At 37.1% G+C, this 26,937-nt stretch overlaps 1 protein-coding gene and 1 long non-coding RNA gene across 2 annotated transcripts in view; one reads left to right on the top strand and one right to left on the bottom strand.

The window, feature by feature from the left end:
- Positions 1-26,937, top strand: part of LOC122968394 — a 221,677-nt gene that overhangs the window by 179,711 nt on the left and 15,029 nt on the right. The window lies entirely within an intron of this gene.
- Positions 14,116-20,866, bottom strand: dolpp1 (dolichyldiphosphatase 1). Its single transcript, XM_044333583.1, has 8 exons — positions 20,529-20,866; positions 18,817-18,917; positions 18,569-18,653; positions 16,402-16,501; positions 15,912-16,010; positions 14,581-14,709; positions 14,361-14,450; positions 14,116-14,258 (listed from the first exon to the last, which is right to left on the bottom strand). Exons 1-8 carry the CDS (start codon positions 20,602-20,604, stop codon positions 14,222-14,224), a joined length of 717 nt encoding a protein of 238 aa, XP_044189518.1. The 5' UTR covers positions 20,605-20,866; the 3' UTR covers positions 14,116-14,221.

Genomic DNA, 26,937 nt, shown 5'->3' with positions numbered 1-26,937 from the left:
GGTTTCAGGGTTGCCATGGGTGCACATGTGTGTGTGCATAGACTACAAAATCTGATTGATATCATTTGACAAACTGTAATAAAATGTAACAAGGTGAGACAACCCTCTGCTCCGAACACTAAAAGACTAATCAAAGTCATTCTAGGTACTGTTGGCAGTGCACAAAACCACAGCTGATGACAATAAAATCTTTCTGTAAGTGCACTCTGCTGTGTATCTGTCTCAAATATAGGAATGTTACCACTAAAAGGGAGAATAATAATATAAAGTTATATGAATCGATCGGTCTTTCAATAGTTTCATTAACGTTAATTTTCATTAATTAATGTTATAGCTTGGAGATGGTCAAACTAGCCTCCATTAGTCTTGATGTAATTTGATTTGCTCTGATATTCTGCTCAAACCACAATTGTCCTGACGATGCCGAGATATTTCAATACACGCTGTTAGCTCGTTTGACAGTTTAACTAGAGCTTGCCAGCTATCTTAACATAACAGTTAGCTATCAAAGACTGAAGGCAACCTGTCGCAAACTATCTTGCGTTAAAGTATCATTTTGTAAAATCGAATCATTGTTTTAAGCAGAATATCAGAGCAATTTGCATTCTGTTATTAAACCTGTCGGTTTCTGACCTATTTTTCTCCCTATCTTGCCATCGACCTATCACTCTGCCATCCGTGCTGTCTGACTGCCTGACAAGTGACTGAGGTCGTTGATCTGCTTGGTAGCTTTTAAGGAAACCTATTGACAGAAAAAAGGGAAAATTCTGATGTTTGCAAGTTCTTACATCACCTCATTGGTGCGGCTGTGGCTCGGGAGGTAGAGCAGGTTGTCCACTAATCAGAGGATCAGTGGTTCGATCCCTGGCTCGTCCAGCCCTCATGTCAAAGTGTCCTTAGGTAAGATACTGAACCCCAAATTGCTCCTGAAGGCTGTACCGTGTGTGTGTTGACGTGCATTGTAAGGCCCTTTGAGTGGTCAGAAGACTAGAAAAGCGCTACATAAATGCAGCCCATTTACCATTGAGGCCTATGTTCTCTAAAGCTATGAAGAAAATGTGTTTTAGTCATTGTTTGAATTATTAAGACCGAGAAAATTGTAAAAACATATACATTGTTGAAGATGTGTGAAGTTAAGCGTCCTTTGATGACACAGAAGAGTGTTAGGCCCATGTGTCGGGGCTGCTCGGGAACTCTTTCAGTGTTGTATTTGGGTTTTTTTTTATCCTCTGCTATATTAAAATTAGCGCAACATGAGCTCCATATTGTGTAAAAATAGAACTACAAGTCACCAGCTGGCCTAGGATCAGGACCTGACAGAGACTCTCTCTGCTGTTTCCCGCTCTATTCTCTCACTTTCTAAATAAAGACTGAAGGTGAGAAGCCAGTGCTAAACAAAGGAAAGCTTCAAAACATCCTGCAATTTCAGAAAACTCCTCCAGTGTTACATGGAGTATAACTACTTCATGGACGTACAAGTTGACAAATGTTCTTAACATTGGATGATATCAGGCTAAAAAAAAAAACAGCCTTTTGAAATTTTGCCTGCGTTTTTATGTCAGATAAAAGGTTCAGGAAAGAGATTCAGATACTTTAACATGCTAAGGCAACACAATACAGACAAACATGTGATCATAGATTGAATTCAGATCATTTTTGTCCTTTAAATTGCTGTTTTGTCCTTGAACCAAACCATGTTACATGGGGAACTTCAACCTACAGTAAAAGCCTACTAGTCAGCATGTGTTGCCCCCAAGTGGAGAAACTGTGGAAAAACAAAGAGCGTCGACTGTCATATTAAAGGACTTTGACATTTATCTGGAAAGTCAATCATAGTTATTTATATAAAGGAATGAATTATTTTATTTTAAGTCTTCTACCTGTCACGACCCATCCCTCGTGGAGTTATGAGACACATTTACAAGACATCATTATTTACAACAGCTTCCACCTGTGCTTGTCACAAATCAATCCAGGTGATCTAATAATGAAAAGCAACAACAGTAGGAGTCATCCACCCCCGTACTGATACAAGGTTTTCTTCCCGAGCTCCTATGCTTTCGCTAAATACGTTTGAAGGTCTCTTGTTCAAACAACCGTTTCAGATGATGTGAGTCATCCACATCCAGTGGTTCACTTTGCATCCTTTATATAATTAAAGTTAACAGTATAGATGGCAGGAAATAGAAAAATATGCTAATTTTCTATTTCTCACACATCACATATAGAGAATTCACATAATTCACATAATGCAACATAATGAAGTGTTACATCCCCCAATGTAATGGTTTGGCTCCTGTATGTGTGGACTTCTATGCTACAAATAAGTGGAGTGATGGAGTCTTTATCATGTTAGGACCCCAATTTGTGCTCAATCATATCTGATCAGCAGTGGTTGAAAGTAACTAAGACATTAAGTACTGTTCTTAAGTACAGTTTTGAGTTACTTGTACTTTATTTGAGTATTTCTTCTTGCTACTTTATACTTCCACTCCACTACATTTCAGAGGGAAATATTGTACTTTCTACTCCACTACATTTATTTGACAGCTTTAGATACTTTTCAGATGAAGATTTGGATAATATAACAAGCTTTTAAAATACAACACATTGTTAAAGATGAAACCAGTGGTTTCCAACCTTTTTGGCTTTTGACATCTTACAAAAAGCAGTGTGTAGTCCGGGTCACATTTCAGATGTCTGAGTTGTTAACAGCTCCACCAAATAGTGATTTTTCCCTCTAAACTTCTCACATGGTGGTTTCATTTCAATAAATGTTCAAATGATCCAATATTTCACCAAAAATCAAAGATTAGAGAAAAAGTCCAAAAGCTAGAAACAGATTTGTGTATCCTCTCCCATTAATCATCTCACGACCCCTCAGATTTATCTGGTGACCCTTTGGAGGTGCCCAAGCCCTAGATTGGGAACCACCGGACTAAACTAGCTAACTGTATATTAAGTAGCTGAAACTAGCTCCACCTCCAGCAGCTACAACAGTAACATGCTACTTACACTGATGCTTCAGTATTAATAATCTAATGCTGTCATATATAATAATATATCAGTCAGAGGGACCAAACCACTACTTTTACTGCAATATTTTAAGTACATTTTGCTGCTAATACTGCTGCTAGTACATTTACTTAAGGAGGATTTTTCATGCAGGACTTTTACTTGTAATGGAGTATTTTTACATTATTGTGTTGGTACTTTTACTTAAGTAAAGGATGTGAGTACTTCTTGCACCACTGCTGATCAGACAGACACTTAAATTACACTTATAGTAAAGCAGTTTTCTTGATGATGGTCTCATTTTGCATTCATTACATTATTCTATCATAATCACAACAGAGTCTAGCTGCTTACAGTAGGTGCCATGATGTGACTTGACAAATTGGGTTTATCTGGTTAATCTTATTATCCGATAATGTGTTTGCTCAGAAATATATATCATGACAAATACACTAACTAGCTGCTGATGTTCTGCTTGTATATGAAGTCGTGACTGATGTGAATGAATCAACAGGCTTAGTCATCTGTTTTACAGGTTTTAGATCAGATTACATCATTAAAAAGACTAAAACTTTTGGCTCATTAACAATGAGACATTTTATTCCCAAGATTGAAAAATATGTCCACAAAGCCAAATAAAAGCGGAGGATGTAAGAAGTCAGTGTGCTGTCATTGCTCCAACATTTGTTTAAACACTGTTGTAGTTAAATTCATGATCAGAAAGGTTGTTTGTGGTATTTTTTGTCCAATCAAAGAGACAAAAAAAGAAAGGAATCTGAGGGCGGCAGTTTGGAGGCGCCTTATGTCCCTGCTCATGCATTTGTTAAACCAATAGTTTCTGTAAAAAAAAAAAAAAAAAAAAAAAAAAAGTTGTTTACATGTTTCAGCTCAGGAGATAATTATCACAGCCTCTGCAAAGTTTCAAGTTAAGCTGGCATGCAGAGTCGATATAAATCTCTTCATTAAACATACTTTTATAATTTAACTTTTTTTCATATTGTTCACTGACTACCAGAAATTCAGCCTGAATCTGTTTAACTCTTCATAACAACATTTTAATATGCACTATCATACTCTTTTTTTGAGGAATATTTATTGAGGGATTGAAGGTTAAACTGGAGAAAGTAGGCGGAGGTGTTCGTCTATATTCATTATTTATATCTGACACTATTTTATTAGTTTATGAGGGTTGTGTCGGGCATCTTAATGTTTTTACAAAGGAAAATATATATTATTTTAAAACGCTTATTTTACTGTATGTATTTAGAATGATCTCAAACAATTGTTGATGGTTTTTAAAATCTTATCTTGTGGCCAATTCATGTAATTCTTACATGGATAATTCAATGATTCTTGTTTCTCAGTTTAGCTGATGTGTTGTCAGTGAGACAATGTAAAGCTAAAATTGATTAATTTAATAAATGAGTGAGTTCAATATACAAGCAAAATCTGGCAGCTTTTATTTAGAAATGCAAGTAATAAGTTGATGATAATAATTAAATGGTATTAATAATAATAGTGAGTGTAATAATGGACATATTTCTGACTTGAGGGACTCAAAATGAATTAATAAACAGTAATAAATCTCCCAGATAGTCACCTGCATGTTAATGGTGTGTGGTGACTGTTTTTGTTGGTAGTATGAGTTACAGTAAGCCTGTACTGTGTTAATATTGTGATAGATCCTAAACAAATCTGTTCTAATCTCATTACAGTCCTGACTGGAGATGTAATCTGGCTGCCACCTAGTGGTGCTGGTTTAATAGTAGAGGTACCGTGTGTACGGATGGAGCACTCGTTCAGTCTGACTTGACATTGATTTGATAAAAGAAAACTGCTGAGTTTTTATGTGACGTGATTGAGAGTTTGTTGTCCTTTCTTAGATTAGGATTTATCACAAAATGACTAATTAAAGCAGTTATTAATGTTGGAGTTGCTGCTTCATTAGAACAACTAGAAGTGAGTGTTTGGGAAAAAAAAGTCATTGATTATTTTACTACAAAAAATATAAAAGTCCTACATTCTTAAAGATCCCCTCCAGACATGTTTTGAGACATACTCTGCTTTGAATAATAATTTGTGTCTCATGTTTTTTCCACAAACAAAAAAAAAAAAGAAAGTTCAATAACCTAGTTTGAAGTTCTTAAAATGGCAGCTACTTCTCCTCCCTCATTAAAAAAAATCCAGAATCTATGAATATGCAAATTATGTTTCATTTCTAAAGTTGAACTGCTGGACACAAGATGCCTCCTTGTTCATTGTAAAGTTCATTCTCAGTTTATGTGCATTGGAGGCTTCAGCTTTCCACATCGTCACAAATAATGCTTGTAGGTACACACCTCAGTCAGGTGCCCAAATGAACATATAAATATTTTTTTCTTGCTGTGATCATTCCTCCTGTCTATACTGATCCCTTTATAATGCACTTATAATGTAAATGATGAAGGCCAAAATCCAGTCCTACTTTTGTGTAAAAATGTATTTAAAAGTTTATTTGAAGCTAATATGAAGCTTCAGCAAATTAGTCAAACTGAGAAGATATCTTTGAAAGTTACAGTGTGGTTAGTGCCAAAGTTCCTCTTTTTGTTACTATACTTCCACCGCAGCTCAACAGGAAAACACAAAGAGCAATTTGATGCTAAAAAGACTGTAAATCTGGCAGATATCCACTTGATATGACTAACCCAGACTGCTGAGGACTCATATAAGCTTCAGATCAACTTTGAAATGCATTTTGAGCAAAATGACAGACTTGAAAAATTGTGAACCTTTCCTTTAAAGTCAGATTTTAAAGTCCCCACTCCACTCAAAAATGTGTTTTTTCTCCTGTTCCTCCAGTTGAATGTTTGAGCTTCACTGTGCAGAATGATGTACGTGCAGAGTTTGACATAGAAGGTGCTGCTGAAAGTGAGAAGTTTCTCTGTTCTCATCTTAAATCTGAGATAAGCACGATTTGTGACATCACAACTAGTTTGGAGCTGATCGAGGGCCAATATTCAACTTAGACATGTGCGATGTGGAAGCCTGAGGCCTCCGGTGCACAAACACCGAGAACAAACTTTTCAGTAAAGTAGGAAACATCTTAAACTTTTGAAATGAAACATATTTGCATATTCATAGATTCGGGATTTTTCAACGAGGGAGAAGGAGTAGGTGTCATTTTAAGGATTTTTAACAAGGTAAGTGAACATTTTTTGAGGGCAAAAACCTGTCAGACACAATTTATATATTTCAAGTGAAGGATTTTCATGTCCTAAAGCAAGTATGGAAGAGATCTTTAAGGTGAGCACAGAGAAATATTCAACTTTCAGCAGATGAATGTGAAAACAGCCTTCTAGTGTCAAACTCTGCACTTAAATCATTCTGCAAAGTGAGGCTCAAAAGTAACAATAAGCAAAACACATTTTGTGACTGGAAGGGGACTTTAACCTTCATTCCTCACAGACAAAATCTTGATGCAATGTAACTGCAAATACATCTGTACAAGCTTCCTGTATCTGCTCTGTAAACAGTGACTCTGCAGATGTAGATACAGTGAAACAGTGATGTTTAAAGCGAGCTTTACGCAGTAATTTCATGAAATTAGATTTGAGCAGAGACGTTGAACGGCTTCCATATTTAAGAGCGAACACACTCAGTACACACTGCTGCTGCTGCTGCTGATGTCCTGTGAGATGATGCTCTGATATTCTTGCCAATGTCTGCTGGCAGAAATTTAACTCGCCAGTCAGTACAATCTGACAAAAATTCTAATTTAGAAAGACAACTTTACCACTTGTGAATTAGTGAATGTTTAGGTGTCTTTTTTTTTTTGGAAGATTTGAATCCAAAAGAAGCAGATTTGGCCGAGCTTTACAGGAGAGCCGAACCAAATCAAACCAGGGGATCCAAAAAAATACAAATAACAAGTTGTTTACTTCATTAAATAAATTCCTCTGAGATCTTTTACTTGATATGTGCACTTTTGATGTTAAACCCCTTTGAGTCACTGATACTGTGTGTTCAAATGGTACAAGCAGCAGAATATTATACCATTAACATGTCACCATTTCTGGACTGTTACTGTAAATTGCTGTAAATGATAAAGGGCTGATTCGACCAATATAGCAGCAGTTCTCTACCTGAAATCAGTCTGAATGAAGAATTTCTACAATATCCAGGGACAGCAAAGGTTTTTCTTTCCAAAAACATCTGAAAGAAAGTGATCTGAGCACTATTTTGTTTGAATTATAGCTTATTTTCTTTTGGTTACATCTTAAATTTAGAGCACAGTACCATATGTTAGTGAAACACACATCTGTCATGACAAAACATAAGTGAAACTGCACTAAAGACTTAAATGCAAAGCTTACCTGAAAATCCGTTGCTTGATCCGTAACATTTACAGCCAACCATTAAGATTAACACGATGCACAGAATATAAATAAACAAGTCGACTGTGGAGGAGTTAAGTTAGACAGCTGCTTGTTAATCAAACTGGGGCCGCTGTTTGATTAGCGATTTAATTTGTTCCCCAGGAGACATCATTAGGTGAACAGTGGTCCATCACAAATGAGAAATGTCCTCACAATTCAAAAGGATGAAGCTGCTGCTAGTGTTTATTTCTGCTGTTGTCAAGAATCCCAAGAAAAGACCGTAAAGAATAAAGGCTTAGTGCGTCTCTCAATACTTTCTGACTTTCCTACGCCGTCTGTAGCTCTCAACTCAATGGTTTTAAAAGAGGTCATTTGTAGTTTTGTAGTTGTTTTACTCAAACAAGGGTAAATAGTGCATTTGTTGGATGTTATTTTCAGCGGTAGATTGACAGAAATTTGGTTTTCTTGTGGGTATTTACAACAGCAGGACAGTATGTGTGTATGTGTGTGTGGGATTAACTCAAAACAACTTGTTACGACCTGGCCTAAAGGAAACCCTGGTGCAACATGAATACAAGTCTCCCCTCTTGAAACACCAGCAACAAGGAAATTTTGCAGCCTTTTAAGTATTTATTTCACAGTCTTGCTTGGGGGACATTTCGGCTTCAGGGTGGGTTAACAGCAAAACAACAAACAAAAGGGAACTGAAACTAAATCAACCTAAAACTGCCTACCCAAACAAAAAAAGAAACAAAAATACAAATGTCTTAACTCCTAATTTGCAAAAACAGAAGAAAAAAAAAGAACTAAAATGCAGAAGAACGCAGGCTGCTAAATATACTGTACTTGCAAGGCTATTTACAATATTTCACACTGGAATAGTTAGAAGGAAAACTTAGGTATTTTTCAACTTGGACCCTATTTTACCGTCATTTTGTGTCTAGGTGACTAATGGGGACAACAATTTTTGAAATTGGTCCAGTATTGAGCGAGAGCGCTTCAGCTGGCAGCTGCGAAACGTGCTGCAATGTAAAAGTGCTTGTTTTTTTGCCACTGACAGGCTCAGATTGTTACTGACTGTTACTGTCTGACAACAGACAGAGGTTAGCTACTTATCCTATATTTTTGAATACAGGCCAGCTGTGTGGAGAAATCTTAAGACTGCTCTTCCGATAGGCTGAACATTCATTACAGATGCAAAAAATAGACTTGAAAGAGAAAACTGAAAGACCCAGATCTGACAACTCCCTGAGTAACTGTTGCCTTTCACTTCTGTATTTATTACATGAGAACATAACATGTTGGACTGTTTCCAAATCTCCACACTGACACAGACACACTTCTGGATGTTTGCCTTTGACTTTCAAGTAGTAGACTAGACCACAATGCCCCAGTCTCAGTCTAGTTAGAACAACATCATCATCTCTTCTTCCAGATTTCATCATCCACCTCTTACTTTTAACAGATGACTGCAGAGAGAAATAATGCTTACCCCTTCATTCTTCTGTCCACTCTTTTTGCCACTGAAGCTCCAATTTGCCTTTACAAATGATAAAGTATTCATATTTTCCCAAGTGAACCTTCAGATCAATAGTTTCCCTTAACAGAGATTCTTTAGACAATTTGTCAAAGATCTCATTTCCCTAAACCCTTGAGTGCTCAGGTGTCCACAGAAAGCCTTACATGGCTTTTTCGATACTAAACAAGCAGCAAAGAAATCTCCAGGAGCAGGTCAGGGCAGGTCCTTGATGTCCCGTCTCTCAAAGCCAACAGCAGAATCCGAGCAGATGATACTTTTAGAGGGTTTGACCTGCTCTATCCACCACATGGCCCATAAAATTGGCAGTAGCTTAGGAGAAAACAAATATATCATCAGATTAGTGGATGCTCTGCTGGATCTGAAGATACACACATATATTCCAAACCCAGTTTTCCCAGAGACTGGGTTTTTTACTTTTTGCTTGATCTGATCTGTTTGTTATTGTGTCCGACCACGTCTCATTGAAGGAGAAGTCTGGTTCTGAAATCTCACAAGAGTTGTTGTCGAAATCAGCTAAATATTCAGTCATGACAGAGTTGGAGAGAGGAGTGCCGAGAGGAGTTTGTTGTGTTGTAGTACAGAATGAAGTAGCTTAGTTTTACCTAAAAGGTTTTTAAAGTCATGGCTGAATATTTATGCCTATGAAATGCTATTAGTCACTTAGACACAAAATGATGGGGAAATAGGGTCCAGATTGAAAAATACTGAATTTTTCCTTTAAGAACATGCCGGTTGGTTCGAAATGGAGAGAGGAGAGCCCACAGGAGCTGGAGGAAGCCAGACTTTAAACCACAATCAGCTCCCTGGAACAACCTGACAACCGGACGTGTACATGCAAGCATGATTTGTGACATCACAACTAGTTTATTGGAGCCAACTGAGGTCCAGTGTGCAACTTATAGAAGTGTCATGTGGAAACTTGAAGTCTCCAGTGCACATACAATGAGAATGAACTTCACAGTGAAGTAGGAGACATCTCGTATGCAGCATTTCAACTAAAATGAGAACTTTTTCCATATTCATAGATTCTGAATGAGAGAGGAGGAGTAGATGTATTTAAAAGAATTTTTTAACGAGGTAATTGTACTTTTTCATGGAAAAACCATGTCAGACACTAATTATTATTCCAAGCAGAGTATTTTTATATGTCTTAAATCACGTGTGGAGGGGATCTTTAAGCTTTGACATCATCACAGTATTGCAATAACAAACTTCATCCAGTGGATGTCAGTCCTCCTATGTTTTAAATCTCTGTGAGCTGTGGACAGCTTTGTGCCTTTGCTGGTGCAACATACAGTATCTACATGTATAGTATGCAAGCAGACTGTGGCTTTAACCTTTTGTAACGAGAATGAAACAGGGCAGAGAACTGTCGGGCTCGATTCAGTAAATATATATCTGTAGGGGGGGGGTTTGATCACCAGCTCTGCTTTGATTCACATCCCCCCAAAAAATAAAGGTTTCTGCAGAAGTGCTCGCTGCTCATCCAAACAGTGCAGGTGAGAGAAAATAGCTTAGAGAGACAGAAATAGGTTGAGGTCTTCATTACTTTTATCTAGGCTGTGCCCGTTCCCGACGGGTGTTTGGGGATAGCCTGAGGTTAGACCTGGAAAGTGAATCAAAAAAAAAAAAACAAAAAAAAACAGGACGGGTCGTTTAAATAGGCCAGATGTTTCTTTGCTCTGCGAGTCAGGAGGATAGGCCTGAAGTATTTTCTCTCGCAGTGTTTCGGTGGTCACACTGGGGAATACAGCGCGGAGAGAGAGAAATGCATGACGCTCCCTTCGCAAGACAAGGAGCTTGTTCATTGTTTCCACTGAACAGAGGGCCATTTTTCATCTGTCACCTACACCAGCTCATATAGTCTCCAGATGCTTCTGTCTCCGGCAAATGATGCTAAAATTTAGATTCAATGTTTGACTTTTTTTTTTTTTTTCCATAATTCATGTCTGTGGACAAAAAAGTGTTTGATTGTTGTTGACGCTGGAAGAAGTATTCAAGATCCTTAAGTAAAAGTAACAAAACAGCAATCCTGCTTTTAAAATCTTCCTTAAGAGTACAAGAGTATTACTGGCAAAATGTACTAGTAAAAGTACTTGTTATATAGCAAAATGGCCCCTTTCAGTGTTGAATTATCATGCATGAGTGGATTATTATTACTGATGCATAAATGTGTGCTGAAGCTTGTCAAGATGGAGTTAATTTTAACTTCTTTACATACTGTTGGGTGGGGTGGTTTAATATATTTTATGTGTATTGTTTGCAAAGTCGCTAAAGCTGTCAAATAATAAGTATAGTAGTAGGAAGTATAAATTAGCATAAAATTGAAATATTCAAGTACAGTACAAGTACCTTGGAACCAGTAATTTGTCTAAAAAAGCAAAGATCTCTTTGTTCCCAGCTGTGATATATTAATTGGCCTCCTGTTTTTCTGTCCTTTTGACTGAGAACAGCACAATACTTTGTTTAATAAGATAAAAAATAGATGATTTTGTAAGAGTTGGCTGTTCACATACGAAACATATAAATTAGGATCAGCTGTAGATATATAGCAGTTCTTTTCTGTAAACAGTTCTTTCTTTTTTTTTTTTAAGGTTATTTTAGGTTTTGAATTAACAAACATTAAACAAACACAATATATACAGCCAAACAAACAAATCACAAAAGAGAGATAATAAACAATAATACAATTAAAAAGAATAAAAGGAGGGGGGCTGCCGAGGGATTATACACTGAAAGTGTTGCACAGTGTGTCTGAAGAAGCCACGTTCAAGTTCAATCATTAATTCCAGCCTCAGGTTGTCCAAGCCGAGGGGGAAACTGACAACAAATACTTGAGATTCTTTTCAGGGAATCGATTCCTGTGAACCTCAGTGTCTCTGTATCTGTATGATCGGAAACATTTAATTCGTCCACTTTTTAAAATGAGGATGGTTTCCTGTCTGTTAAAATGAGTCTCTTGGCTGAGATCAACCTGAGCATCAGATATTGTTATATATGGCTGTAAAGTAGATGCAGTGTTCATGATTTATTTTCTTATTTTTACTGGAAAATGCATGTTTTCTAAAAAAGCAGTTCCTTGTAAACCCATGTGGGATGGGTCAGATATTTGGCATGACAGAGAAAGTACTTTCCAACGCTGATCTCAGGTAGTAACAGCAGTTTGTTTGAGCTGTATATCACATGACCCGCTGTATTTAATGCACAATCCTGCACATCAGTTAGTAGTTTCTAGTGCAAAGAGGGTAATGGGCTATTTACATTAGTTATTACATTAGTTGTCAAAAGGAGATCACGTAGAATAGCCTGAATGTGTGTGATTTGGTTAAAGAGATTGTTCAGAGATACATTTTTGAGGAATTTACTGTTTTTCCCACTTTCCCAGAGTCATTGCAATGTATTTGGTTTAGTCTGAAGTTTGTCAAACAGCTGCATCAGGATTTCTTGGCTTGATTGTTGAGTTTCTATGAGATCAAATGACATAATCATGATCCCAAAGGCATCCAGGAATTCATCAAAACTAAGCAAGTAAACAAAAGGGGGGCACGAGTGGGTGTCTTTTTCAAAGCTTTGTCTGAGGGGAGGCCCCCAGTCTCAGACTTTAAAAACCCCTTTTATAGTTTTTATATAATCTAGACTTTTTTTGTGTGTGTCGCAGCAATACTTTTAAAGACCTGCAATGTCTTCACGATACTTATTATTGTGTTATGAGGGGAGGTTTCTCATGTAAATCATTTCATGGTCTCACTACATGTTGGCTGACTGACACACATCAGTGGAAAATGCAAAGTAGAAAGTAAGACACTTGAACCATCTCTTGTACATAAACACATTTTTATTCAGCCTGATATAGGTTACACATGGAAAAAAAAAAAAAAAAAAAACATATTCTAAGAGAACTACTTCCCTTTGTGGAACTAATGATATGACAGTTTTAAATCAGCTTCAGATCCCCACTCGACAGCTTTCAACATTAGCTGCCGTGGGCTGTGAGGAATTAAGCATAATCACATGCTACGACTGACCTGAGGCTTTAATTTTTTATTTCCTTTCTTTAAAAAAAAAAAAAAAGAATGAAAGAAAGAAAGAAAGCACGTCCCCCTCAGCAGTCATTATGTTTGTTTTCTCACTAAAAAATTATGGAATGTTATCTCAGAAATGCAGGTAAAAAGAAAAACTTCTCTCTGCAACGGCAGAAAACAAGATAAGAAACTGAACAGTAAAAAAAAAACAAAAAAAAACTAAAAAAGAAAAATTGATTCCCAGAATTCTGTTCCCAGGCTGCTACTGTGTGCGAGGCATTAAAAAAACAAAACAAAAAGTCCAAAAGTGTGTCCGAGAACAAAAACAACTGAAACCTGCTGCTGCGATTATTCAGTCTCATAATCCTCAAACGTGAATATGAACAGAAACCTCGACCTTGATGCTCAATAGTAACATTAAATTTACACTGTTGCAGATCAGCTTTGGAGTCTAATATATTAGGACTGACAGTCATAGACACAAAGCAAAGACCGATGAGGGAAAAAGAGGGGCAGGGTCTTAATATTTAACTAGTGTTAGTCGGGTTTTTTTTGTCGGGTTTTTTTTTTTCTTTTTTTTAAATTTCACAAAGTGCAAATTTTCATTTATATTACATCATAACCAATTTTAGAAATGGTTCATTTTCTATTATATAACAATGAAAAATGGTTAATTCCATATACCACCCCCGTCCTAGCCGTAACCAACCCCCCCTCCCTCCCCGCCCGTTCCCGCCAGCTATCCATCAGAATATTAAAAAAACAAAAAAACAAAACAAAACAAAACAAAAAAAAATAGGATCACTAAATACATGCTGCAATGACGCCCATCAACTCGTTTGAAACTTGACCAAAGCCTCATTTTTTTTTTTTTTTGGCTCCTTGAATCTCTTACAGTACACTGTTACTGTCAGCGTGCGTTTATAGTTAAAATATATATATTAATCTATCATTAAATAGTATAGCCTCTTGCACAGTCTTGCATGCATTGAAGAGCATTTGGGCAAGCTGTACAAGAAGGAGAGGCGTGTGGACGGACTTGCTCAGGCTGTAGGCTCCGGGCCAGGTCCAGGCACTCTTTCGCCACCTGTAAACGTTTTTTTTTTTTTTTTTTTTTGCCCTTTGCTCCTTGCAACCACGTCAGTCCAAAAGATGGTTCTCCAGTGTGTTTTTTTTTTTTTTAAATTGAGTAAGTGTGTGTTTGTGTGTGTGTGTGCATGATTCTGTGTGTGTGTGTGCGTGTGTTTGTTTGTGGTCCTAAACTCAGTTTCACAAAAGAACTGTGCGGATCACTGAAGTTTTGTTCCAAGCTTTCGTTGTCTGTTCCTGCAAGAAGAAAAAAAAAAAAAAACATAGAAAGAAAAATAGGTCAGGTGATAAATGCAACAGTCGGTGAGTTATGAATCTCCAGTGTCAGTATTTACTTACCTTGCCTCTGATCTGGTCACTGTATACTCAAACCATAAGATATTGGGGATCAGGCTTGTGTCTCGCACCAGGAAGTACTCTGATATCGGCCTGTGGAAGCATATTTAAGAGGGCAGAATATTAGAGGGAGACATAATGGACCAGTTTTATTCAGGCTGCGGATGAAATCGTCTTCCCCTGTGACACGAGGAGGAAGCAGAGAAATTAGAGCGCTACTTACCACGCTGCTATTTTGGGGAATAATGGTGTCAGCACCTCTTGTGTGAAAAAGAACCAGATTATGCCAATCGTACTACCGGCCACTCCGCCGTAGAAAACCTGGCTCCAGGTGTGATACAACAGGTAGACCCTGAGAATGAGAGAGACACAGGAAAAAAAGGCAAACACAGACTGTAAATGTGGCTTCTTGTAAACAGAGACGCATCAGTGTCAAGTGTCAGTAAACTACAACAGTCATGTACTTTAAATTAGATCAAATTTGGTGTTTTAATAGTCAAAATGGAGTCGTTAGAAGAATAAAGAGGATCATTTGGCTTCCTTTGCCATAACGTAAGCAAGCAGGGCTGCAACAATTAGTTGAAAAATAATCGGTGACTATATTGATAATCGGTGAATCATTTAAGTCAGTTTTCACGAAAACAGACGAAGCATTCCTGCCTCCAGCTTCTTATTTGTAACGATTTTCCACTTTTCTTTTGTTTTATGTGACAGTAAACAAAGCATTATTGTGTTTTGGACAAAAGAACACATATGAATGAAGATGTCATCTTGGGTTTTAGGTAACCGTGGTGGACATTTCTCACAATTTTTTATAGACATGTTATGGACCAAACGATTAAATCGAGAAAATGATGGACAGGTTGATCAATAATGAAAAAAATCGTCAGTTGCAGCTCTAGTGAGCCAGGCAAACAATATCCAAAAATGTACTGTACTACAACTGGTCAACAATGTTGTGATGAATGATGTACCACCTATTTTCAGTTCAAAGACTTTTGCAGCCATAAATGTATGAAGGAGAACAGAATACCACATTCAAAGATGATGCCCCATTATTATTACAAAAAACTCTTAGAGGGATTAAATAATGTTATTGGACCAAATTCTGATTATACAAAGAGTCATTTCAGGGAGTTTGTGACAATATTCACCGTTTCACAGCTGCTCCTTTTCCAATTATTGTGTATTGGGGAAAATGCTTTGAGGGTCAGTGTGAGTCATGTGACGCTACAGGGTCAGTGGGTTTTAACGTCTGTTATATTCCTTAGTAAGTTTAAGTCTGTACCTGAGCATTTACATCTCACACAAAACAGGGTACATAGAAGTTGTAGAATCAGATCAGAAAAATACTTTTAATAGCAATATTAAAAACAGAAACTCGTCAGTCCTGTTAAAGCACCTCAGGAGAGTCAAGCTCACCTCTCGATGTCTTCATGAAACAAGTACGTCTGTCTAACTTTACAACCGCTGGATATTAACGTACCTTTTTCAACAGTTACCTTAGATTTTAGGATTTATCTGTTATTTGTTGAGATGAGATCGGCCTCTTACCTGCTGTATGAGACTGATAAGGCAATGCCCAACAGGATGATGGACAGTATGTGTCTCCACAGCAGGTCCACACATCGAGCATTGTTCGTTTGATGCATTCTGAAAAGAGAGGATAGCATGAGTTTACATCGCGACCTCTACTTCCTGTAAAAAGGTGGAATGAAAGCGTCTAACCAGTGACGATTCGGTAAAATTCAAAGCTTTAACAGAGAGAGATCTGCTCAGCAAGTACAAGCTTTGGTGTTAATTTAAGATCTTTCATGCAATAATAATAATAATAACAAGATAGAAATGCATTTGAATACACCAACTAAATAACACAACAGATACAAATATAAAAGAATACATTCATTTATCAATCAGCCTGGTAGATATGAATAAAACAACTGAATACATTGTGGACTGCAGACGTTAATTAGTTGTTGAACTTTAAAGAGTGTCACAGCTCCGCCCTGGAGCCTCTCCAAACAACAAGAAGAAACAAGCTCACCTTAAATAAAGGAAAAGAAAGAAGTAAACAACAAAGAACCAGATGAGCTGGGAATGACTGGAGGGCATCCCATACTCTGTGTGCAGGGTTGAATGAGCCCCTGCAGAAAGAACAACACAACCTGATATAAATATTCATTTACAACACAGAGTTCATCTCACATCCTCATACAAATGTAAAACAATGTACGAGTTTAAAGCCTCTGGAAATTTGGCTTGAAACAGTAAAAACTGCATGTATGATATGAAAAGTTGAACGTCTCATTAAGCATCCGCAAAAATCTGAAAAAGAAGATTCGTGACTATTAGAAAACCCAGTTCAAAAAACAGCTCGTTTGGCTGTTTAGATTGTTTCTCCAGACTGCACTTCTAACTCACTGAGCGTCACCTCCGACGTGGTAAATAAACTACATTTATTACATGTTCCTTTATCACTAAAGGAGGAAGAGGAATAGCTTAACATAAGACACACCGAGCAAGAGAGAGCGGGAGGGAAGCCATCGCTAAAGTAGATATGAAAAGTGTGTAAACAGCTGTGTGACTTGTGAGAAAGTCGCTAACAGAAGGAGAGAGCTGAGAGTGCTTGAGCAGAACTAGTGTAAGTTTAAATGTACAGCAGGTCATTAACTGCAGTAATGAAGAATAGAGCTAAATGAACTGGGTTGATATGAAGAAACGCTACCGATAACACAGAAACTCAACCATGAATGAGAGGAAACGTTCACCTCAGCACATCATGTCATTTATGATTGGTTCACGGGATTTATTGCATAATTTTAAAGTTTACAAAAACTTAAATGACAATATTTAAAATTTGAATTGAAACTCATTTCTAATACCTTTTAGATGCTTATTAATATGTACATAAGACTCTAAATGACATAGTTAGAAGGCTGTTGTGGACAGCTTCTTACACATCTCTCTAGACTATATATAAATATCTGGTTGGGTAAAATTACAACATAATCCATTTGAAGAACAGTTGTAATTGTTTATTTAATGTGGAACTAATTGTGTATGTAGACTGTGTGTATGTTTTCTTTTCTTTGTACACAGGTCTCCACTGAAAAAGATCTTGATCTCACTGAGACTACCTGTTTAAATACAGGATTAACTAAACCTAACAAGAGCTGCAACATTTTTTAAATGAAGAAAATGTTAATATTCTCTGGTTTCTTTATTCCTCTATGACAGTAAACTGCATATCTTTGGGTTGTGAACTGTTGGTCGGGACACAACAAGACATTCCAGGTTGCGTCTCTGGCTTTAGGAAAGAGTGATCGACATTTTTCAAAAGCCCTAAACTTTACTTTACTGTTTATACAGTAGAAACCACCTATAGTGATCATGGTTATAGTGATCAGCCGCTAATATGGATCAAAAACCTCGGGACAGAATCATTTCTATACAAATGCTGTTTAAATAATTCACTTATAGTAATCAAGTGGTCCGCTTACAGTGTTCATTTTGGGTCTTTTCAGACATGAAAACATATGGAGAGGAAAAATGTGACTCCCATGATACACGTATGATTTGTTGGAGGTTTTTAAATTTAGATTATCTGAAATATATACTACAGCTGAAACAGCCAACACAAGAAAAAGAAGCTCTGGGAAACTATGATGAGCATTTTGACTATTTTCTGACATTTTATAGACAAAACAATTAAATAATGGATAAATTAATTCACTAATTGGCAGATTAAATCAAGAATGAAAGGGAGAGGCATGTTATGTTAAACAATGTCATGCATGCTGTAAAATGCAACAATTAGCCGTCCAACTTGCATCTGGTTGCATCTGGGCTTGGGGAATTTTTCAGACATTGTGTAGACCAATTAATTGATTAATTGAGAAAATAGTAATCAGAATAATTGATAATGAAAATAATCATTAGTTGCAGCCCTAGTAAAATTTATGGTTTATTGACCGACTGAGATCTTTTAGTTATTTAATTTATTCTGGCTGTTATTTAACAGTTAATAGGAATACCAGTTTGTCATCATTCAATCTAATGTTTTGGTCCCCTAAACTAGTGAACTTCTGCACCTGAACAGTTATTGTTATTGATATCAGAAGAAGGTATTCTGGTGATTGGGATGTTTTTTCAGTATTGCCCAACCCTGCCAACCACACATTAAAAAAACAACAGCCTGTTCCTCCACGAACCTGCACATGGGCGCGGCTCTCTGAGAATGTGCTTCAGCAGCCAGTTCACCCCTTCATTCAGGATGAGCCCACCAAAGAACGAAATCTGTAAAAAGCAGGTCAACACACGAACGATTACAAACTCTTCTGGCCTGCCTGACACCGCTGTCCAGACTCCTGTGAGAAAGATTAACTGCTAATACAAGAAATTGGGCACAGACTTGACTTTAAATGTGATGCTATTTTAAAAGTGCTTGTGCAGAACTCACCGTGTGCAGCTCCCGTTTAAACACTATGAGTGTAACAAAACCCACAAGAACTGCGATGGGTAGGAGACTGATGTAGGCGAGCACTTGTCCCGTCAGATCATCTAAAACACAGTGACACAGTTCTGATGTTAAGACAAAAACCATAAACATTAAACATACATCTGGTAACATTACAAGTCCAGTGGTGGAAGAAGTACTCAGATCCTTAACTTCAGTGAAAGTACCGACGCAATAATGTAAAAATACTCCATTACAAGTAAAAAAAAATCATTATTAAGTAAAAGTACATAAGTATTAGCAGCTTGATGTAGTTAAAGTATTGGATTAAAAGTAGTGGTTTGGTCCCTCTGACTGATATATTATTATATATGACATCATTAGATTATTAATACTGAAGCATCAGTGTTAGAGCAGCATGTTACTGTTGTAGCTGCTGGAGGTGGAGTTTGTTTGATCTACTTTATATACAGTTAGTTAGTTAGTTTAGTCCAGTGGTTCCCAATCTAGGGGTCGGGCCCCTCCAAAGGGTCACCAGATAAATATAAGGGGTCGTGAGATGATTAATGGGAGGAAAGACAAAAAAACAAAGTTCTGATACACAAATCTGTTTTCAGTTTTTGGACTTTTTCTCTAATCTTTGGTGAAATATTGGATCGTTTGAACATTTATTGAAATTAAACCATGTGAGAAGTTTAGAGGGAAAAATCACTATTTGGTGGAGCTGTTAACAACTCATAGACATCTGAAATGTGACCCCGACTACACACCGCTTTTTGTAAAAGCCAAAAAAGGTTGGAAACCACTGGTTTCATCTTTAACTATGTGTTGTATTTTAAAAGCTTGTTATATTATCCATTATGTTAAATCTTCATCCAGAAAGTAACTAAAGCTGTCAAATAAATGTAGTGGAGTACAAAATACAATATTTCCCTCTGAATGTAGTGGAGTGGAAGTATAAAGTAGCATCACATGGAAATACTGAAGTAAAGTACAAGTAACTCAAAACTGTACTTAAGTACAGAACTTGAGTAAATGTACTGTTAAAGTCCAAACATCACCCAACACTGGTGGGAGTGACACTTAAAGTAAACCCGGATGGTTGAGATATTTAACTGTGAGCACACTAGGAAGCGTGTGAGGTGGTGAAGTTAAACCGTCATCTAACTAACTTAACTGACTAACAGATCAAATAATTTGATTTTATATAATTATTATCAGAACAAGCTCCGATCAATGTGCTTCATGCCAGTTATACTAATCAGTGTCAGGCCGTGGAGCTAGCTGCTACGTTAGCCATAATCGTGGCTACAAACATATAAAAAGGTGAAATAATTATTTACTTCACGCAGTTATAAATTATGTTTTGCTCTACTAAATGCTTCATTCTCGTCGAGTATTTCAGGAAACGGGATATTCGCTAATTACTGAGATAAAATATCAATGCTGATATTCAAGACAGCTAGCATGCTAACTAGCCTTCATTGTGGACGTTATCGCTAACTGCGCATGCGGCGCTGTCTCACAATTCTGCAGTCCGGGTTACATTCCCCGCTGTGCCTGGGCTTTAACAGTGTCTCACTATTTGGCAGCATCGCCAACTGCCGTGTCCATTCAGTAGCGAGAAAAAAAACACACGAACTGCTCGAAATGTGCAAATTCTGTGATTACAAGCAGAGCGTCAGCAGGTAGAGAAAGATGTGGAGTTTACGTACCCTCCGGGAACTCTACGTGTGTCAGAGATATAGACCGCCATCGAGGTGGTGCCGAGCACTGCTCTTCTAACGCCATCTTACCCGGACACAACCGGGCAGTCCCAGTGAAACGCCCCAGACACGCGTCCGACCAATGATGAGCGGAGCTCCGCGTTCAAACCGTTCAAACGGGCCCCGGCAGTGGAGCGACGGTCCAATCCAGGCTGTCCAATCCCAGCCTTCCAATACCGGTTGTCCAATCCTGGCTGTCCAATCCTGGTTGTCCAATCCTGGCCGTCCAATCCTGGCTGTCCAATCCCGGCCGCACACCGGAGATATTCAACCCATAGAGGAGAATTATTGAATGAACAAAAACCATACAAAAGTCCAGCTCTGCTCAGCGAACTGCACTCATTCAAAGGAAATATAAAGTTATGTATTTTTTAATGATTAATAAATTAATGTAGGCAATAAATAAGCATTTATAGTCAAGTTAAAAATCCCATTTTCTAATAAGTCACCATTTATAAAAAGGTTTACAAGTAATGACTGAAATAATGATTAATACATAATTTAATAATGTTTTATAGATCAGATATAAACTATTCCCAAGAGCACCACTTAAAATATTATTTTGGCAGGTGTTTATCTTTTCAATGTGTTAATAATATGTTTATAAATGTTAAAGATCCCCTCCAGACACGTGTTAAGACATCTAAAATACTCTGCTTGGAACAATCAAAACAAGAAACTTTCCGCCTTCAGCAAATGAACAAGAAAACAGCCTTCTAGTGTCAAACTCTGAACATACATCACTCTGCACAGTGAAACTCAAACATCCAACTGTAGGAACAAGAAGAAAAACACATACAGATACTTAATTTAGTCATTAATAGAGTCACCTGTCTTGACAACCTGGTGCTCAATTTCAGTTCAGTTTTAAGGCATTGATCATGACCCACAATGTCCCTGGTTTGAGTCCAGCTGGGGACCTTTTGTTAATAAAGGCTTCTTAACATGAGACTGCAATCGTAACTCTAAATAAGTTGTTAGTAAATTGATTTTGTTTGGATGCTCTGCTGCCCTTTTCCAGAAGGTCGGAGGCCAAATGATCCATTAGAGGAGTCTGCATGATGAACCGAAAAGCTTAAAGGATAAGTTCACAAATTTTAAGTGTGTCTGAAACAAAAAGTCAGGCGCCCATATGAACACTGAAAGAGGTTTTCCTCGCTGTAATCTTTCCTCCTGTTCATACTGGCTATTAAAAGATCAACTTCAGATGCACTTTCAATGTAAGTGATGGAGGCGAAGATCCACAGTGTGTCCACACAGTCGTTTAGTGCAAAAATGCATTTAGAAGTTTATCTGAATCTGAATCTGAAGTTCATCTTTTTAGCATCAAATTCTCTCTTTATGTTTCCCTGTTGAGCTGCAGAGGAAGTATAGTAACAAAAAGAGGGACTTTGGCACTAAAAAGACTGTAATGTTAGGAGATATATACTTGATTTGATGCATTTGGACTCCATATTAGCTTCAGATAAACTTTTAAATACATTTTTGCACAGAGTGAGGACTGTGGATTTTGGCCCCAATCACTTATATTGTAATTATGAAGGGATCTTCTAACGGTCAATATAAATAGGAGGAATGATTATGGCAAGAAAAACACCTCAATGTTCATTTAGGATCCTGACTATTGTTTCAAGACAGACTTTAAAAATTGTGAACCGGTCCTTTAAAAAGACAAATCAAGTGGTCCTGCAGGAGGACGAACACTCTGCAAATACATTATTCACAACCTGGCAACCCAAAAAAGTGGCTCTTAGATGGCTTATGATGGATCTATAAAGCATTGGTAAATAATTTATTAACATTATTAATAGTTACAACCCCTTTACAAAGGATGACTTATGAGAACATGGTACCAAAAATATTTAACCTCTCTTGTTTAATGTGTGCCCCTCGCTAAAATCCACCCACCCACAGAAGGTTACGTTGAACTGCACTTTGTAACGCTCATGTACTGCACCTGAAAAGCAAATAACTCTTAACTTACAGCACACTGCTCAGGCATCTTTTCATGCAGGGAAAATCTATCTATTGTGCAACTGTAATGACTTTGGACAGTAAAATCGATATCTCAGAAACAGGTAAATATCTCCCAGAATTGGAGAATTAGAGCCCACAGTATTTATTTTCACTTTATATTTTTGACTTGGTCCATTGATTGAATTTAACACAAGTTACAAATAGGCAAAAATGGCGATACACACGTTTTGATATTGCTCAACTCCCAGTAGGAGAAGAAAGAAATAGGAGGACATCGATCAGACAGGCCTGAACACTAAATAACAAATGAGCAAAGGCGGAAACAGCCCAGAAAAGATTGTCGAAGACTGTTGATGTGGGAGAGGGTAATCAGTGTAAACTGATATACAAAAGTGCATGTAGCAATATAAATATTCATCTTTAAAATGATAGATTACAGCATGAAACCTATCATAGAACAAAAACTTCAAAACAAACAAAAGAGGCAAAAAAAAAAAAAAGCAGTAGATACAGAAATAGTATTCTAAAAGTTCCTCACTGCCATGGTGACATTCTTGAGAATAAAACAAAAGGATTATGGACAGAGATGTACTCACCCACACAAACACACACAGCAGGGAAACTCTCTGGCTTCTTACAGCTCACACAGAGTCGGTCAGGAACAGCAGGTGCACAAAGACCAGCAAAACAGGAGACACGCAAAAGTAAACAGCAAAAACATGAACAAATGCAAACTAGCTCTTCACTCCAACTATAAACTGTAAAGCTAAACAACAGAGGAAGCGGAGAGAAGATAGTCAAGCAGTAGAGAGGTGGAAAATGTATGTCATCGTGTGCACAGTCTTCCAGATGCAGTAGAAAATGAACAGCAGGACTCAAGATATTTTAAGATATTGAGATTTAAAGGAGTAAAATGTGAAGATTATATAATGTTAAAGGACAAAGTCTTTGTCAACACCCATCAGGGTTTCGATACATTTAAACGTCATCTATATTGAGTCAGTCTGATGTGTGATGTTTCCACATTTTCCATGAGAAGTGTGGTAAAAATGCTGTTTTGTCAAAGGGATAGAGGAGGAATGAAAGCTTGTGTTACAGCCATGACTGGAAACTATGGTGAGGGATGTTCAGAGCATTTATCTGAATGAGAAGAAATACAAACAAGTATATTTTCACAGGCTTAAAATGCCTTTCTGTAGATATTAGAGGTAGACATACATACCGGGTTTCCAAACTTGTTCAGGAAACTTGTGACTCGTGCGCCCTCTACTGGTCTAATATTTAATTCTTACACAGCTTTCTCTCCTGTATTTCTCCAACTGACTCTCCCTTCTTTGAGAAAGTCTAAGTAGGTTTAAAAAGCCTGATAATGAATAAGAATCCTGCACTGAATTTCACACTTTAATCGCCAATGCACCAGCCTAACAGTGGCCCTCTATCATTCAGAGGTTTGATGATGAAGAAGAAAAAGTTGTAGAAGAAAAACAGAAAGAAATCGTGTATGTAAGAATAACAAGAGAAAAAGAGGTACATCAATGTCTTTAGGATGTCTGTTGAAAATGTTGACCTGCTGGTGGCACCAGAGGAAAAGTCAGCAGATCACCAATGTCAGTAGGATTCATCCTCTGGGGAACATGAACGTCTGTACAACATTTCATAGCGATCCATTGCTTTCGAAGGTTTTTCAGTTTGGTGGACAGTAAACTGACAGACCGGCGTTAACATCCCTTGTGCGGCTAAAGAGAAAAACAAAGGGAGATCATATTGGAAGTGGAAGCACACTGTGGATGCAGAAGAAAAGTTGTTTAATAATATCCTTGAGGAGTTATTAAAATGGAAGTTTCCTATAAAACAGTTAAGAGTTGAATGAATAAGACAAAGCTCCTGTAGCAAAATAACTTTTTAGGATCTCAGCAATGCAGAATAAAGCCTAACAGTGGTGACGACGTCTTACAAATTTAAGGCGATATCTAATTATCATATTTGATTTTTAATGCAATAAATATTAAGCTGATTTGATCTGATTTTATAATGGATTACATTTATTTAAGAAATGTATTTGTCGATGTTGGGAATACTCTGAATGAAGCTGGTTTTAATCATGAGTATATAAGGAACAAGGATCTTTGTATCATTTAATTCTGAATAACACACTGCAGTGGTTTGCCCCCTTGTGGACAATCTCACATAACTGACTTTTGATCATTTTTTAAAGGAGATATTCACACATCCATTTATCTCACATGCAGGTGTGTTGGAAAGTATCACTTCAATCTTGAGAAAAGAAGATCCTGCACTCTGCTCTTGTTCAGCATCAAAATTATTGTTGTAAGAATTGTTTAAAATACTCTTGACAAAGGTCCAGAGGGGCCGAAATGTTAGTGGGATCAATAAATCATGAGGCTGAGCAAGAACAGAGTCTTTCCTCAAGATTGAAGTGAAACTTGGAGAAACAATTCAAGCCTCTCAGGGTATCAAAAAACACTTTTAACACATTTTACTCACTTGTTTATATTCATTTTTAAGGACAGACTGCTCTGTTCAATTCAGTAAATGATTTTTAGTGTGTGTTTTTAAGAATATTCCTCTTTACAACAGTAACAAAATCATTCTGTGTGTTAGGAAAGTTTGATTCCCGGTGGGACATGAAATACAACGAGCCATCGTCAGTTGGGAAAAAGGCGTAATAAACATGTTGTTTAATAACAAAAAAAAAATAACATTTAATATGGAGAATCAAAATCAATTTACAGTTTGTGCTGGCATTGTAATTTAACAATAGAAAAGACAAAAGGCATGAATAGGACACTTGTAATGTACAGCAGTGACTTTCAAAAAAAGAAAATCATCTTTCTTTCCACATTTTGGCCGTTTGGAAACCTCTCTGAAAATCTACTGAATGTTCACGAAGTTGGAGAGTCGATGCCTGAATTTCGAGAATCAAAATGATTACAATAAGTTCCTAAATATTTTCTTTAGCACATTTCTAATTTGGATTTTCTAAACGACTAACGACTAGGGCTGAGCCGGGGTCTTTATGTTGCAGGTTTACATTGATTGATGCGTTTCAGAGAATCTACGATGTTGACATGCAAAAGCTGTCGAAGGAATACGTCTGATCAGCTGCTCTCGGGACACTGTACACAGAAAAAAAGCAGACCAATCTGTGAAAACAAGACTTAAACATTAGCATATTTCCGCAATTGTATTTTACCTGCATGATACATACTGTCGCAAATATACTTGCTACTCTACAATAACAAGACTAAAACAGGGGCAGCTCATCAAGGATTGGACCACACGCAATCAAAAGCTCTTAAAAGTTAAAATTTGGACATTTCAAAGATGGAGATGAAAACAAAAACTTGTGATAGTAACCGGAATAAACTATTTTCATAATATAGTTTTCTGGGATAAAGATAATTTCTCTAATGTACAGCATTTACGTTCTATGTTATTTATAATACGTCTCTTCTATGATGCGATAAATACTTCAAAACTCTCAAACTCAAAAAAAAAAAAAAGGGTTGTGGGACATTCTTGTATCTTTCTGTTTTGTTTTTGTTGTTTTTTTTTGATAAAGTGCAAAATGCTTAAAAAACACAAAGCTGCACATAAATCTGCCGCGTACCAAAAACAAGGAACTAAATGATGTTTTTTACTGTAAAGCTTCTATTTACAGTCGCAATTTCTGGTTCACGTGTGACAGAAACAATCCTACGATGCTGACTCTCGACACAGCTGTTAGTTTCAAGACGACACGATGCTAATGCGACACAAAAGAGCCAAAAAGAAGAAAAAAAAAAACATTTCTGAGCTCTGAATTTCAGAGGTGAATTGCAACAAGAGCAAGATTTGGATTATCAAGACCACAAAACACACACTTAAATGATTATGAATAACAAACCGCTAATGTCTTCTAATTATTAACTACTGACATTAAAATAACCCAAAAACTATGAAACACAAAGTGATTTGACGGCAATGTCTTCCCTTCTCTCACTCATGCACACTGCAAGGATACTACACACACACTGTAGTTAATAATAATAAATCATCTTTTCATCAAGATAATTCAGTATTTGACAGTTTCTTAACACAAATCTGCTTTTACAGTAGTGGAGGATCCTCCCAGCTTGGCATTTTCGTGCCCCTTCAGTGTCTCTGTTGACAAAGACAACTATCTCAGGGGTTATCAGTGCACTTATGTAGGTTACAGTCTGACTGTAAAATGCCTGGTCCATCATTACAGGTCTTTATACTGTAAAAAAACAAACAAACAAACAAACAAACAAAGTAACAATATCCTCGCTAAGACTACCACATGGCACTTTATCATTTAGAGGTCAATTTTAAAATGTGCAAGGATAATAGCAGGAGG

The sequence above is a fragment of the Thunnus albacares genome, chromosome 18 (genome assembly GCF_914725855.1).
Source record: "Thunnus albacares chromosome 18, fThuAlb1.1, whole genome shotgun sequence".
Taxonomy (NCBI): domain Eukaryota; kingdom Metazoa; phylum Chordata; class Actinopteri; order Scombriformes; family Scombridae; genus Thunnus; species Thunnus albacares.
This window is presented reverse-complemented; position numbering and strand designations above follow the sequence as displayed.

Bases quoted from the DNA above. Each gene is read 5' to 3' on its own strand.
- dolpp1 (XM_044333583.1), bottom strand. From the start codon at position 20,604: ATGGCGTTAGAAGAGCAGTGCTCGGCACCACCTCGATGGCGGTCTATA. The intron at 18,654-18,816 runs GTGAGTTCTGCA...TGCTTTTTACAG, and splicing joins TTAAACGGGAGCTGCACACG to ATTTCGTTCTTTGGTGGGCT. The intron at 16,502-18,568 runs GTTCGTGGAGGA...TTCTTTCTGCAG, and splicing joins AGAGCCGCGCCCATGTGCAG to GGGCTCATTCAACCCTGCAC.